We start from the raw sequence: 14,528 nt of genomic DNA, 5'->3' as shown, positions 1-14,528 counted from the left end.
GCTGACAGTGTGGAAAACTGCAATGCCAGCCCTTCCTTTCCCTTCCTGCGCAGTCAGTGAGGGAAGTCAGATTACAGGCTGCTTACTAAGTGCCTGGCCACACCAGCTCAGGGAGGAACTGACAGGTACTCTCTTGACAGCACATCAAAATCTGTAGAAAGTGGCTGCAGTTGTCAGCTTCCTTTTTCCTGCTTTGGATACGCTACAACAGGAAAATTTTGTGCAATGTTAGAGAATTCATGTGTGGGAAAGTGTTTGAGGACACTGGTAAGCTTGGGGAAAAACTGGTCCTGAAGGCTTGGTGAGAATTGGCTGTATCATTAGTAAAAACTACCTAGAGTGGTGATTGGTGGCTTACTACAGAAGGTCTCTTGTGGTCTGAAGAGATTGGCCAGTAGTCACGTGTTTCTCTACAGTCTTGTTATTCTTAACCGATGGAATAACTACTGAAAGCCCTTTCAGAGAGGTTACCTCAAGTCTGATCCCCCAAAAAGTAAATTTGACAGGTTTTATAACAAATTTCATCTGAGTTTTTGGTGTCCAATAAAAGAGTTTACTTCAACTTTTTCTATAGATCATGTCATAAACAGGGAATCCCTTTTTTCTTTCTGTCACATGTGTATGTAATTGCCAAACTTGGTTTCAGGTATTACTAAATGGAAACTCCCTGAGGTAACTGTAGAGTTGGAAAGTATCTGAATTTCTGAACTCTTGAGGATCTAGAAGAAGATGCTCGTGGCTGTGACTCCTGAGGTCCCTTAACCATGTCCTCTGATGTGACATTCTCACTGGTCTGTGGCAGAATGAAGCAGGGACAATATGTAGGTGGTTTTTCACTCAGCTGGATTTATCCACAGTGTACAGTAGGCAGGCTCGTACACAGCCATACAGTCTTTGTTTCTGACTTCTAGTAGTGAAGAAAGGAAAGTACTGCTTTGTAAGATGGTCTACTCCCTTGCTGGTCAGCTCTATCTTTTAGAAAGTTCTTCCTTTATATCAAGCCAAAATGTACCTTCCTAAAATCTGGCTATTGCCCCTTCGTCAGCCTGACTGACCTTCTCTGCACAGGCCCTTTGCTCATTTGTCAGGGTCTCTTTGAAAGTCTCGGTGTGCGAGTCTGTATGTCATATTCCACCTGAGGTCTGCTCCATAGAGACAACAGTGGGATTCAGATTCTATGCTTCCATCCACACAGCCTAAGAATGCTTAAGCTTTTAAAAATCAAAACATGTTCTGCTACTGGCACACGTTAAGCCCTGATCTTAATCCAAATGCAGTGGCTCACTCCTGTAATCCCAGCACTTTGGGAGGCCCAGGTGGGAGAATTGCTCCAGCCAAGGTATTCAAGGTTGCAATGAATTATGACCATTGTGCCACTACTAAAAAGCCTTGGTCTTTACACCTATGTTTCTGTTAAATCATATACCTCTCTCTCGTTCTCAGTCTTGATGCATCTCACATTTTTTTTTCCTATTAACATCAGCTTACTCATTTCTGCCCATTATTTTAGGTACAGCCCTTTAATTTAGATACTGATTCTTAAATAGTACTTATTAGGTGATCTTTAAGGACCTTGGAAGTATAAAATAGAAAATATACTTGATTTATGTTAGTAGTTTAATGTTTATGACTCATACTCAGCCTTTCTTAACAGTTTTCCATAAGCACATAGACAAAGAATCCCTCATCTGTTCCAAGAATCCCATCGTTGACTTTTTCACTTGTTTTCTATCCAAGCCCTGCTCTTTGGGCAATATGTTGTGTGGCTCTCTCTCCTCTGTCCTTTTTATAATATTGTCTGCTGACTATTGCACAGTCTTCTTGGGAAGAGTCTGGTTAGAATTTGGATGTAAAATGAACATCAATAAAAATACAGCCTATCTACTCTTAATTGGTGAAAAAAATACAACATATCACCTATTCTACACAATCTCTTACAGAAAATAGAAGAGTAGGAAACATTTCATTGTATGAAGCTGGTGGTGTTATTACCATTATGAAGCCAATATAACAAAACTACACAAGATAGTACCCCAAAAACTGCAGACCAATATCCCTCATAAATCGAGGAGCAAAAATCTTCAACAAAATCATACCATACATGATCTTTTGCAACTGGCTTCTTTCACTTACCACAATAATTTCAAGGTTTATCTTTGTAGTGTGTATCAGTACTTTATTCCTTTTTATTGCCAAATAATAGTCATTTTGTGGGTATAGTGCATTTTATTTATCCATTCATCAGTTGATGGACATTTGAGTCCCCAGCTGATTTTTTACGAAGGTGCAAAAGCAATTCCTGGCAGGAAAGATAGCCTTTTTAACAGTGGTTCTGGAGCAATTAGGTATCCATACATACCTTATGCAAAAATTAAAAGATAAAACTGTACAACTTTCAGAAAAAACATAGACATCTTCATGATCTAGACTGTAGGCAAAGAGTTCTTAGACTTAACACCATTGAAATTCATAAGTTTTGGTCTTCAAAAAACATTAAGAGGATAAGCTGTAGACTGGAAGAAAATATTTGCAACCCGCATCTTTGACAAATGACTATTATCTAGAAAACAAAAAGCTTTCCAAACTCAGCAGACAGTAGAAAAACAAACAATCCAAATAGAAAATGGGCAAAAGATGTAAGACATTTCACCAAAGAGAATATAGAAATGGCAAATAAATACATAACAGATGTTCAACATTATTAGCCATTTGTTAAATGAAGATAAAAACCACAAATATCACTACATACCTTTCAGAATGGCTAACATAAGAAGTATTGACAACACTAAGTGCTGGATAGGACGCAGTTAACTGGATAACTCATACATTGCTGGTGGCAGTGTAAGATGGTGTAGCTGCTCTGGAAAACAGTTTGGTGGTTTCTTAAAAACTAAGCACAAGGCCGGGAGCAGTGGCTCATGCCTGTAATCAATCCTAGCACTCTGGGAGGCTGAGGCAGGCGGATTGCTCAAGGTCAGGAGTTCAAAACCAGCCTGAGCAAGAGCGAGACCCTTTCTCTACTATAAATAGAAAGAAATTAATTGGCCAACTAATATATATAGCGAGAGAGAAAAAATTAGCTGGGCATGGTGGCACATGCCTGTAGTCCTAGCGCCTTGGGAGGCTGAGGCAGGAGGATTGCTTGAGCTCAGGAGTCTGAGGTTGCTGACGCCACGGCACTCACTCTAGCCTGGGCAACAAAGTGAGACTCTGTCTCAAAAAAATAAAGTAAAATAAGCACGAGACTGTAATTCAACACAATGATTGCATTCTTGAGCATTTATCCCAGAGAAATGAAAACTTAAGGCTTAAAAAAGCCTTATATACATGTTCATAGCATCTTTATTCAAAATAGCCAAAAACTAGAAGCAACCCACACACCCTTCAACTGATGACTGGTTAAATTGTGGTACATTATACCATGGAATACTATTCAGCAATAAAAACAAACAATGATACATGCAACAGCCTGGATAAATCTCCAAAAAATTATGCTGAGTAAGAAAGCTAATCCCAAATGTTTACATACTGTGTGATTTATTTAACATTCTTAAAATATTTATGAGATGGTAGAGATGGAAGACAGATCAGCATTTGTCAGGGTTGAGTAAAGGGTGCCAGTGGGAGGGAGGGAGGGAGGTGTGGCTCTGAAGGCAACAGGAGTAATCCTTGTGATGGAAGTGTTCTGTATCTTGACTGTCACTTTTAGTTCCTGCTTAAAAGTTTAATTAAAAAAATACTATATATCACAACTCATAGGATGCAGGAAAAGAAGTTACAGGGAAATTTTTAGACTTGATTGCACTTAATTTTTTTTTTTTTTTTTTTTTTAGAGACAAGGGTGTCACTGTGTTGCCCAGGCTAGACTTGAACTCCTGGGCTCAAGTGATCCTCCTGCCTCAGCCTCTTGAGTAGCTAGGATTATAGGTGCATACCATTGCACCCTATTGCATTTATTTTTAAAATAAAGTAGTAAAAATAAATGTTAATACTTTAACTTGATAAGCCATAAAAAGAACTGAGTAAAGACAAAGGACGAAATAATAAAGGGCAAAAATGATTTTTTGAAAGTTAAGTGGAAATGATAATGATAGTAATTAACATTTATTGAGCACTTGGTATATACCAGGCATTTGTGCTTTACATGGATTAATTCATTTATACTTCAAGTAGCCTTATGAGATAGATATATGTGCCATTATTATCATTTTACAGATAAGAAACTGAAGCACAGGGAAGTTAAATAACTTGCTGAATGTTACACAGCTAGCGAGTAGCTGAGCTGGGATTCCAACCTTGGCAATCTAGTTTCTTTTTTTCTTTTTTTTCTTTTTTTCTTTTTTTTTTTTTTTGAGACAGTCTCGCTTTGTTGCCCAGGCTAGAGTGAGTGCCGTGGCATTAGCCTAGCTCACAGCAACCTCAAACTCCTGGGCTCAAGCGATCCTACTACTTCAGCCTCCCGAGTAGCTGGGACTACAGGCATGTGCCACCATGCCTGGATAATTTTTTCTATATATATTAGTTGGCCAATTAATTTCTTTCTATTTATAGTAGAGACGGGGTCTTGCTCTTGCTCAGGTTGGTTTTGAACTCCTGACCTCGAGCAGTCCGCCCGCCTCCGCCTCCCAGAGTGCTAGGATTACAGGCATGAGCCACCACGCCTGGCCGGCAATCTAGTTTCCAAGCCTACACTTTTAACACTGTGCTTTATGACTCTCATAATATCAAAAACTGGTTTTCTGAATAAAAATTTTAAATTTTAAAAAACCTTCGATCCTGGCTCTTTGGGAGGCTGAGGCAGAAGAATCTCTTGAGGCCAGGAGTTCAAGACCAGCCTGAGCAATGTAGTGAGACCCTTATCTCTACAAAAAAAAAAAAAAAAAAAATTAGCCAGGCATGGTGACATGCACCTGTAGTCCCAAGAACTCTAGAGGCTGCTGCAGGAAGATCACTTGAGCCCAGAAGATTGAGGTTGCAGTAAGCAATGATCATGCTACTGCACTCCATCCTGGGTGATATAATGAGACCCCATTTCTAAAAGAAAAATTTTTTAAAAATCTAGCAAGAATGAACAAGAGAAAAGGAGAATAAAAATAAAATGTATCAGTAACCAGATATAGTAAATATTGTTAAAATCAAGAGATTACCAAGAACAGACTTGAGTAATTGAAAAATCTGCATAGAATGGTTTTCCTAAAAACATATTACCAAATTAGTAAAAGAAATACAAAATCTAAACAGACCAATTGCATATTCTGCCATTTTTTTATTCTAACGTTATTCATTGTGATTCTAGATACTACTCTTTTAGCTTTTTGTATATTTGAAGATTTTTCAAGATAAAAAGTTTAAAAAACATTCATACAGCATATTTTCACTTACCAGAATGGCTAAAATTAAAAGCTCATGCTACTGGGTGTTGGTAAGGATGTGGAGTAAGTGGAGCTCACATACATTGCTGGTGGAAGGAGGGTATAAATTGGTACAACTACTTTGGAAAACTAACATTATTTTCTAAGCTAACAGTAAGCATATCTCATGATCCAGCAATTCCCACCTGAATTGCAGACAGATACATAAACAGCTATAAGTAGCCTTATTCGTAATAACCCCAAACAGTAAACTCAAAAGTCCTTAGGTAGTAAAATGGGTAAATAATTGTGGTATAGGCCGGGCACAGTGGCTCATGCCTGTAGTCCTAGCACTCTGGGAGGCAGAGGCGGGCGGATTGCTCGAGGTCAGGAGTTCGAAACCAGCCTGAGCAAGAGCAAGACCCCGTCTCTACTATAAATAGAAAGAAATTAATTGGCCAACTAATATACATAGAAAAAATTATCCAGGCATGGTGGCGCATGCCTATAGTCCCAGCTACTCGGGAGGCTGAGGTAGTAGGATTGCTTGAGCCCAGGAGTTTGAGGTTGCTGTGAGCTAGGCTGATGCCACGGCACTCGCTCTAGCCTAGGCAACAAAGCGAGACTCTGTCTCAAAAAAAAAGAAAAAAAAAAGTGGTATATTCACACAGTGCAACACTGACCGAGAGGCTCTGCAATTGGAACATAACTTGGCGGGGAGTCAAGAGGGTGCATGGTAGATTCCAGAACCCGGTCGTCCCAAATGATAGAATACATTACAGAAGTCATAAAGAACAAACTGCCAGCGAATAGGTGGGGGGAAAAGCCACAGAAGACTTGAAATGGCTGGCCCCGATTCCTAGCAAACAATTGTCTGCATGATTTTGCATTGTCATATATCTTCTAGGTGACATAAAAATAGAAAAGAGGATGTTCTTTCTGGAAAATAAGCGGCGACATTGTAGGTCCTATGACCGACGTGCCCTCCTTCCAGCTGTGCAACAAGAGCAGGAGTTCTATGAGCAGAAAATCAAAGAGATGGCAGAGGTAGGAAGATGTGCTGTGGTCTTGGAATGTGTTTCTGGGATTCTGGTTTGCTGTTAGGGATTAATACAAATTAGCAACTCTTAAAGTGTGGCCCACAGATACCTGGGTTCTACAAGACTCTTTGGGGAGGAGGAGTCTGTGAGATCATATCTCTTAAAATGCTAAGACATTATAGTCAGCCCTTGAGTAACATGAAGGTTAGGAGTGCTACCCCCATACAGTTGAAAATCCAAGTAAAACTTTTGACTCCCCCAAAACTTAGCTATTAATAGTCTGTTGTTCCTAGAAGCCTTACAGATAACGCAGTTGATTAACACTGTGGTCCCCAAACCCCAGGTCACAGTGGCCTATTAGGAACCAGGCTGAAGAGCTCCACCCCATCCCCCCCACCCCCGTACATGGAAGAATTGTCTTCATGAAACTTAGGAATTGGGCCACACAGTAGGAGGTGAGCACCAGGCAAGCAAGTGAAGCTTCATCTGTATTTATAGCCACTCCTGATCCCTTGCATCACTGCCTGAGCTCCATCTGACCCTTCCGTGGAAAAATTTGTCTTCCATGAAACTGGACTCTGGTGCCAAAAAGGTTGAGGACCGCTGGATTAACACATATTTTATATGTATTATATATGGTATTTTTAGAATAAAGTAAGCTAGGGAAAAGAAAATGTTAAGAAAATCATAAGGAAGAGAAAATGTGTTTACTATTCATTAAGTGGAAGTGGATCATCCTAAAGGTCTTTATCCTCATCGTCTTCATGTTGAGTAGGTGGAGGAGGAGAAGAAGGGGTTGAGCTGGCTTTCTTGGGTGGCAGAGGTAGAAGAAAATCTGAGTGTAAGTAGACCCGTGCAATTCAAACCTACATTGGTCAAGAGTCAGTTGTATTTGCTTTTTTTCACTATGCTGAATTTGTACCAATAGAACAAAAGCAATGGTACCTTAGCATGAATTGGGCCAATGGTACAAAACTATAATCATTATTTTCTTCACTACCATGCCACTCAAATTTTTAAGAAATGCCAGTTTCACAGAAAATGTCTTTGATAAAGCAGTAAAAATCATTTTAGCCAGTTTTGAGCCTTGAAAACATCTTTTCAGTATTCTGTGTGACAAAATGGGAACTGTGCATGAAGTGATTGTGTTGCATACAAAGTGATGTGAAGCTTGAATCAAGGAAAAGTACTTGTGTGATTGAGTCCCAAGCAACTGAATTAGCCACTTTTTTTTCACAGAACACCATTTTTACTTAAAAAAGGACTGTCAAAAACTATGATTATTCAAAATTAGGTATTTGGCAGACATTTTCTCAAAAATGAACAAAGTCATTATTTGTGACCAGTGATAAAATTTTAGATCTCTCCAGGGGGAGCTAAGAAAAGAAAAATTGTAGATCTCAAGCAGAAACTAGAATTTTAGAAAAGTTGTTTTCTTGATCCACCCATCACAGAATTTAATTCATTTATATCACTATTGATCTCATAAAAGTACTTAAAGCATTGGTAGGTATTTTAGTTAATTGTATTATTCTTCTTGATGTCCACATTGTCCTATCTCTGGCCAATGGCAGCCCCTTCGAATTAGTCCTCGGTGGTCTTTGACACTGCTTTCTGGCACAGCAGAGTGGCCCAGTTTTAACATCTGCTGTCTCTGACCCACACCTGGAATCAACAGTTTCTCCAAGGTGCTTTATTTTCTTTAGTGGAAATTCATGCTGAGATAACTGTTTCAAACTTGGTTTAAAGGGGTTTTTTTTGTTTTTTTGAGACAGGCTTGCTTTGTTACCCAGGCTAGATTGAGTGCTGTGTTGTCAGCCTAGCTCCTAGCAACCTCAAACTCCTGGGCTCAAGTGATCCTACTGCCTCAGCCTCCCGAGTAGCTGAGACTATAGGCATGCGCCACCGCGCCCGGCTGATTTTTTCTATATAAGTTGACCGATTTATTTCTTTCTATTTATAGTAGAGACGGGGTCTCACTCTTGCTCAGGCTGGTTTCAAACTTCTGACCTAGAGCAATCCGGGCGCCTTGGCCTCCCAGAGTGCTAGGATTACAGGCATGAGACACCTCGCCCAGCCTAAAGGTTTTTTACTTAACATTTTTCATTTTATGTTTGTATTTCTTATGCTAAAAATCCTGGGTCTTAACATAATTCTTGTCAGATTATATCAGCTTAAAAATATAAAATCAAAATATTTACATTTTGGTTGGCACATACCTATAGTCCCAGCAATTCAGGAGGCTGAGGCAGGAAGAACACTTGAGCCCAGGAGTTCGAGGTTGCAGTGAGCTATGATCATGCCTATTTTCTAGCCAGGGTGACAGAGTGAGACCCTAAAAAAAAAAAAAAAAGCTTTATTGTTAAGTCACTTGAAGTCTAGTTATGCCATTAATTTGATAAACAATTTTCATTTGTTTCTGTTTATTTTTAACTTCTATGGAGTTGGTTTTTGTTTGTTTTTATTTAATTATATAAAATATTTTTAGTTCCCAGGTCAAAACTATGAAATAAGGAATGTTTAGTAGAGTCTAACTTCTGTCCTGTCCCTTCCTATATATAACTATTTTTACTAATATTTGGTTTATCTTTCCTAATTTTATGCAAAAGCAAATATGTGTATGTATTTTTATTTATCCCTCCTTCTTACCCAAAAAGTAGCATAATCTTCTGCACTTGCTTTTTTCACTAACAGTGCATCCTAGCAGTACCTCCACAGCAATCCATAGAAATTTTCCTCTTTCCTTTTTGAAACTGGCTAGTACACCATTGGATGCAATACCAGAGTTTATTTACTGACAGAGCTTATTAATGGACATTCAGGGTTGTATCCAAGTTTTTTTCTGTTATCAATGGTGCCATGATAAATAAGTTTTTATACATATCATTTCATACTTCTGCCCCAGGGCATCTTTGGGCTAGACTCCTATAAGAGGCATTAATTAACTCTCCCAAGTTCACCTCCATTGTGGTTGTACTGCTTCATGTTCTCACCAAGGATGTACAAGACTGCCTGTCGTCTCACAGCCTCAATAGTGGAGTCTGTTGCTAAACTTGATTTTTACTCATTTGATCTTTTGTTTGCTTATACTATTCTTCGCTGTTCAAAAGTATTTGATGTGTCATTCTTTTCCCTTACTCATTCTACATTCTGAGTCAGATTTAAGACAAATTTTTCCATATTTTCTAGTACTTGAATGGTTTCCTTTTTTATATTTAGCTCTGTGATCCATTGTGAATTTATGCACAGGTAATTTTTTAAACTAACCTATGTAACTGAAGAGGTAACTATTAATAGTTATGTTTACAGAAATAAATACTAAATGGTTAGTGTCCTCTTTACTAAATTTGTATCTGAATGTATGCTTTTCTGGTTTCTCAGCATGAAGACTTTTTACTTGCCTTGCAGATGAATGAAGAACAGTATCAAAAGGTAGTTTGAAATTCCACCTTATTTCTTTATTCTGCTTATTTTCATGGACTGTTTTCTCATAGCACATTTCCTCAGCATTTTGATGGCAAATTTATTTTTGTATAACCTGTCAACCTACAGATTTTGAGGTTCAGTCAAGTTACAGTCAGATACATGAACTACCGTGTTTCCCTGAAAATAAGACAGGGTCTTATATTTATTTTTCCTCAAGAAGATACCCTAGGGCTTATTTTTAGGGGATGTGTTATTATTATTTTTTTTTAAGTACGCTACAACAATCTACATTTATTCAAATAGAGTTAAGTCATCTTCTGGAACATCATCATAACTCTCCAAACCCTGAATTCCATCCTGAATTTCTTGCAACTCTATTTCCTTTAGAACCATTGGCCCCAGTCTCTCATGTCAAGCAATAGAGCTCTCATGGGGCAGATGAGAAGGGCTGCTCGTCGTCTTTACTGCTCTGCAATGAAATGCATGGGTTGTACAGTTACACTGCATAGCCACGCCCATCACTAGGTCTTATTTTCAGGGTGGGGCTTATATTGCACAAATGCTTAGAAATCCTGCTAGGGCTTATTTTATGGGTAGGTCTTATTTTCGGGGAAACATGGTAGTGTAGTCACTCTTAATACCAGACTGAATCAGAATTGAAGGGAAGCTAATAATAGATGTACCTGTTAAAAAACATTACCTGTAATCCATCAAGTAGGCTCTCTTAGAGGAAAAATTAGAACATAAATGTCACTTTGGAGTTAAACAGAAGACAGATATCTCACCTGAGGGCGAGGTGGGATTTTGTATGAGATTTGCATGTTTACATAGACCTTTTCTAACATGGGTAAGAATGGTTAATGATTGGATCAATCACTGCACTTAATAAAAGGAGTAAATGTCCTGCTACCTTACTGGAAGTTGCTGATTTAGTTAGCTTCAATGATGCCTTAAGATAAAGCTTAGGCTGGGATACAACTCCCTCACACTCCTCTCTTAAGACAAAAAGAATAAACTCCAACTCTCAAAAGCTTTTTGGATAACATCTCTCATACCAGTTACCACTGCCTTTTATAATCAGGGTAGCCTCTGATTACAGATGTTATAGTTCCTTTCGTGCCATGGAGTTGATGAATATGATAACTTTATATAAGTAATTACTCTAAAGGATTTTTAAAAGGCCAGGTAGAGTAGCTCACAACTGTAAGCCCAGCACTTTGGGAGGTCAAGGCAGGAGTACTTGAGGCCAAGAGTTCAAAACCGGCCTGTGTAACTTATCAAGACGCTGTTTCTACAAAAAAAAAAAAAAAATTTTTTTTTTCTTTTTAATTTTCTGGGCATGGTGTCATGCCTGTGGTCTCAGCTATTCAGGAGACTGAGGCAGGAAGATCGCGTGAGCCTAGGAGTTCAAGGCTGCAGTGAGCTATGATCATGCCACTGCACTCCAACCTTTGTGACAGAGCAAGACTCTGTCTCAAAACAAAAACAGCAACAACAACACACAAAAGCTCACTGTCTTTAGCTTTAGATTAATATTGTTTGTACTAGCATCTTGAGCTACATTTATATAGCAGAAAACAGCTTGTCACCATTTTATGGCCCCTAGGAGTTTGCTTTTTACCTCAGAATATATGTGTGGTGTGGGGAGAGGAGGGTCTGGATATGAGGATATGAGACAAGACTCCTCCTCTGCTTGAGCCTAGGACATTTCATGTTTGTCTCTGATGGCCTGCAGGATGGTCAGTTGATTGAATGCCGCTGCTGCTATGGGGAATTTCCATTCGAGGAGCTGACACAGTGTGCAGATGCCCACTTGTTCTGCAAAGAATGTCTCATCAGATATGCCCAAGAGGCAGTCTTTGGATCTGGAAAGGTAAGAACTATGGAATATGTCCACACATAGGAAACATTCGGAGTCTGAGGAGGTGTTGATAGACAAGTGGAAATGCCTCATAAAGTGGCATTCTGCTGATATGATAATGTGTGCATAACCTGATTTTGTTGGTTCTAGCCACATGAGATTTCTTTTCAGAAAATGATAGAATTCTTCTATGCCCCTTTGCCTAGCTCCCCAAGAGCACCAATTTCATTACTCATCTTCCTGTTCATAACCAAAATGAAGGCTGAACTCAAAAAGAGACAATCTTGCAGCCTATTTGAATGTATGAGAGTACATGAGTATTTGTTTTACAAATTTTTAAGTGGATTTTATAGTTGGATTAAAATATGTATATATTCAAATAATTATTTTACACAAGATCATATTTCTCTGTCAAGAGCCAGTTTCTCTTGACATCAGCATGACAGAACATGAAGAGGAATTTTTTATTGTGTCATACCAGTAAGTTTGTAGTATTTTGTTCCAGCACAAATAGAAAACTAATGTGGTGATTAAGAACATGGCCTTTTTAATATCACCAGTCAAAAGACACATCAACATCACATACTCCCTGGTGGTGAATTAAGAACCTGCCAAAAATGCCTTATTTCAATCTAATCATTAGAAAAATCCAAATTAAGAAACATTATACAAAATTACTGACCATTACTTTTTAAAAGTATCAAGGTTGTAAAAAGAAGCACTGAGATACTCACAAGTTAGAAGAAACTAAGGAGATGTGACAACTATGAATAGATACCATATGGGATCCTGGATCAGAAAAAGGACATTAGTGGAAAACCTGGTGAAATCCAAATAAAGGCTGTCGTTCAGTTAATAGTATTGCATCAATGTTAATTATCTGGTTTGGTTGAATACTCTGGTAACATAAGATGTTAACATGAGGGGAAGCTAGGTGAGGAAGATACAGAAATTCTACTATTTTTGCTACTTTTAAAAAGTCTAACGTTATTTTAAAATAAAAAAGTTTTGTTGGCTGGGCGCGGTGGCTCACACCTCTAATCCTAGCACTCTGGGATGCCGAGGTGGGCAGATCGCTTGAGGTCAGGAGTTCGAAACCAGCCTGAGCAAGAGTGAGACCCCATCTCTACTAAAAATAGAAAGAAATTAATTGGTCAACTAAAAATATATAGGAAAAAAAATTAGCCAGGCATGATGGTCAGCCTGTAGTCCCAGCTACTTGGGAGGCTGAGGCAGTATGATCGCTTGAACCCTGGAGTTTGAGGTTGCCTGAGCTAGGCTGATGCCATGGCACTCTAGCCAGGCAACAGAGTGAGACTCTATCTCAAAAAAAAAAAGCCATTTAGAAGCTGTTTGAGTAGTGGGGCTTTTAGACTGGTGAGTTTGACTCTCGATGCCTGGATAGCCAGTTAGTTTTTGTATTATGAACCCCAAATGATATTATCTTAGGTCTTTTTCCTGGGGCAAATCAGTGTTCCTCTTGCCTAGCAGGTATAAGCCCATCTTCCAACATTCTGGAGCTGAGTGGGAGGAAGGAGCTGGAGAATTCCCTCTTCATTGTGCAGACTACATTTCCTTCAGGCCACACCTCAGCTCTGCCTTTCTCTATGACTCGTTCCCGGCCAGAACCTTCTGGTCCAGCTATTCACAAGACCTTACTCCTTCCGCTCAGAGTCTGTAGGAACTAGAGGGTGAAAAACTATTTTCAGTTTTTTCCTGTCTGTCCCTGCCCCTTCCCCAACACACAGCTCTACCTTCCAGAGGTGTCCAATTTTCCAAGATTTGTAGCCAAAGCAACTTGCTTCACATCAGCATCTCCTTTTCAGACACTGGCCTTCTTCCTCTAGTCTGCTAAGCCGTTTTCCCTTCCTCCATCCACTTTCCGTCTTCATGAATTGTGATTTAGGCTTATAGAGGTCCTCTAGTGGTATCAAAGATGGACTTTGTGATTTTTGTTTCATGGTTTCCTTGATTTAAGTGTGATTTCTTGGAGAAGAGGAAGCAGAGAGATATTTACTCTGCCATCTCAAAATCTGTGTTTTTAGTCACTATTTATTTGCCTCCCATTGAAAGATGTATTTAACTACTGAGCCTTTTTGTTTTTCTATAAATTTGGTTGAATTTTCTTTTCTTTTTTCTTTGCCTGCTTGCTTTATCATTCTAGTCAGAGCTTAGCTGCATGGAAGGCAGTTGCACATGTTCATTCCCCACCAGTGAACTGGAGAAGGTGCTTCCCCAAACTATCCTGTGTAAATACTATGAGCGAAAAGCCGAGGAAGAAGTTGCTGCAGCCTACGCAGATGAGCTTGTCAGGTTAGTTCTCAGAGTCAGAAGCTGTTACTTGTCACCTCATTCCCCCTTGTGAAGACTGCCTCAGCGCTTTCATCAGATGATGGAAATTTTGTAACAAAGCTGTATCTTCCAGATTTTGGGGGCATTTCTTACTGAGAAATAAGACAGTCCATTAGTTTTACTAATGGAAAAATCTGCAGCTCAAATTTTTATCTGTGTTTCTTGGCTTCTCCTAATCTTCTGGCCCATAGGTACAATCATTGCACCCTGGGTTGGAGAAAAATTGGCATATGCAAAGAGTTCTTGTTAAGGTTGGGAAGTGTTTATTGAATGGTTTATTCTCAGTGAGGACCTAGAATGCTGCTTGTGTTTCCTGGTATGAACAGCACGAAAAAGAGGCTCAATCTGTGTTTTAATGAAAATGGATTATGGTCGGGTGTGGTGGTTCACGCCTATAATACTAGCACTCTGGGAGGCCGAGGCAGGCGGAGCGCTCGAGGTCAGGAGTTCTAAACCAGCTTGAGCAAGAGAGACCCCGTCTCTACTATAAATAGAAAG

At 39.2% G+C, this 14,528-nt stretch overlaps 1 protein-coding gene across 5 annotated transcripts in view; it reads left to right on the top strand.

The window, feature by feature from the left end:
- The window catches only part of RNF216 (ring finger protein 216), a 155,261-nt gene that overhangs the window by 56,060 nt on the left and 84,673 nt on the right, over positions 1-14,528 (top strand). For all 5 annotated transcript variants that reach the window (XM_075995269.1, XM_075995267.1, XM_075995268.1 and 2 more), the window contains exons 9-12: positions 6,259-6,398; positions 9,773-9,823; positions 11,553-11,690; positions 13,843-13,991. In XM_075995269.1, coding sequence (XP_075851384.1) covers positions 6,259-6,398; positions 9,773-9,823; positions 11,553-11,690; positions 13,843-13,991 — 478 coding nt within the window. The remainder of the gene's footprint in view (positions 1-6,258; positions 6,399-9,772; positions 9,824-11,552; positions 11,691-13,842; positions 13,992-14,528) is intronic.

The sequence above is a fragment of the Microcebus murinus genome, chromosome 19, assembly GCF_040939455.1.
Source record: "Microcebus murinus isolate Inina chromosome 19, M.murinus_Inina_mat1.0, whole genome shotgun sequence".
Taxonomy (NCBI): Eukaryota; Metazoa; Chordata; class Mammalia; order Primates; family Cheirogaleidae; genus Microcebus; species Microcebus murinus.
This window is presented reverse-complemented; position numbering and strand designations above follow the sequence as displayed.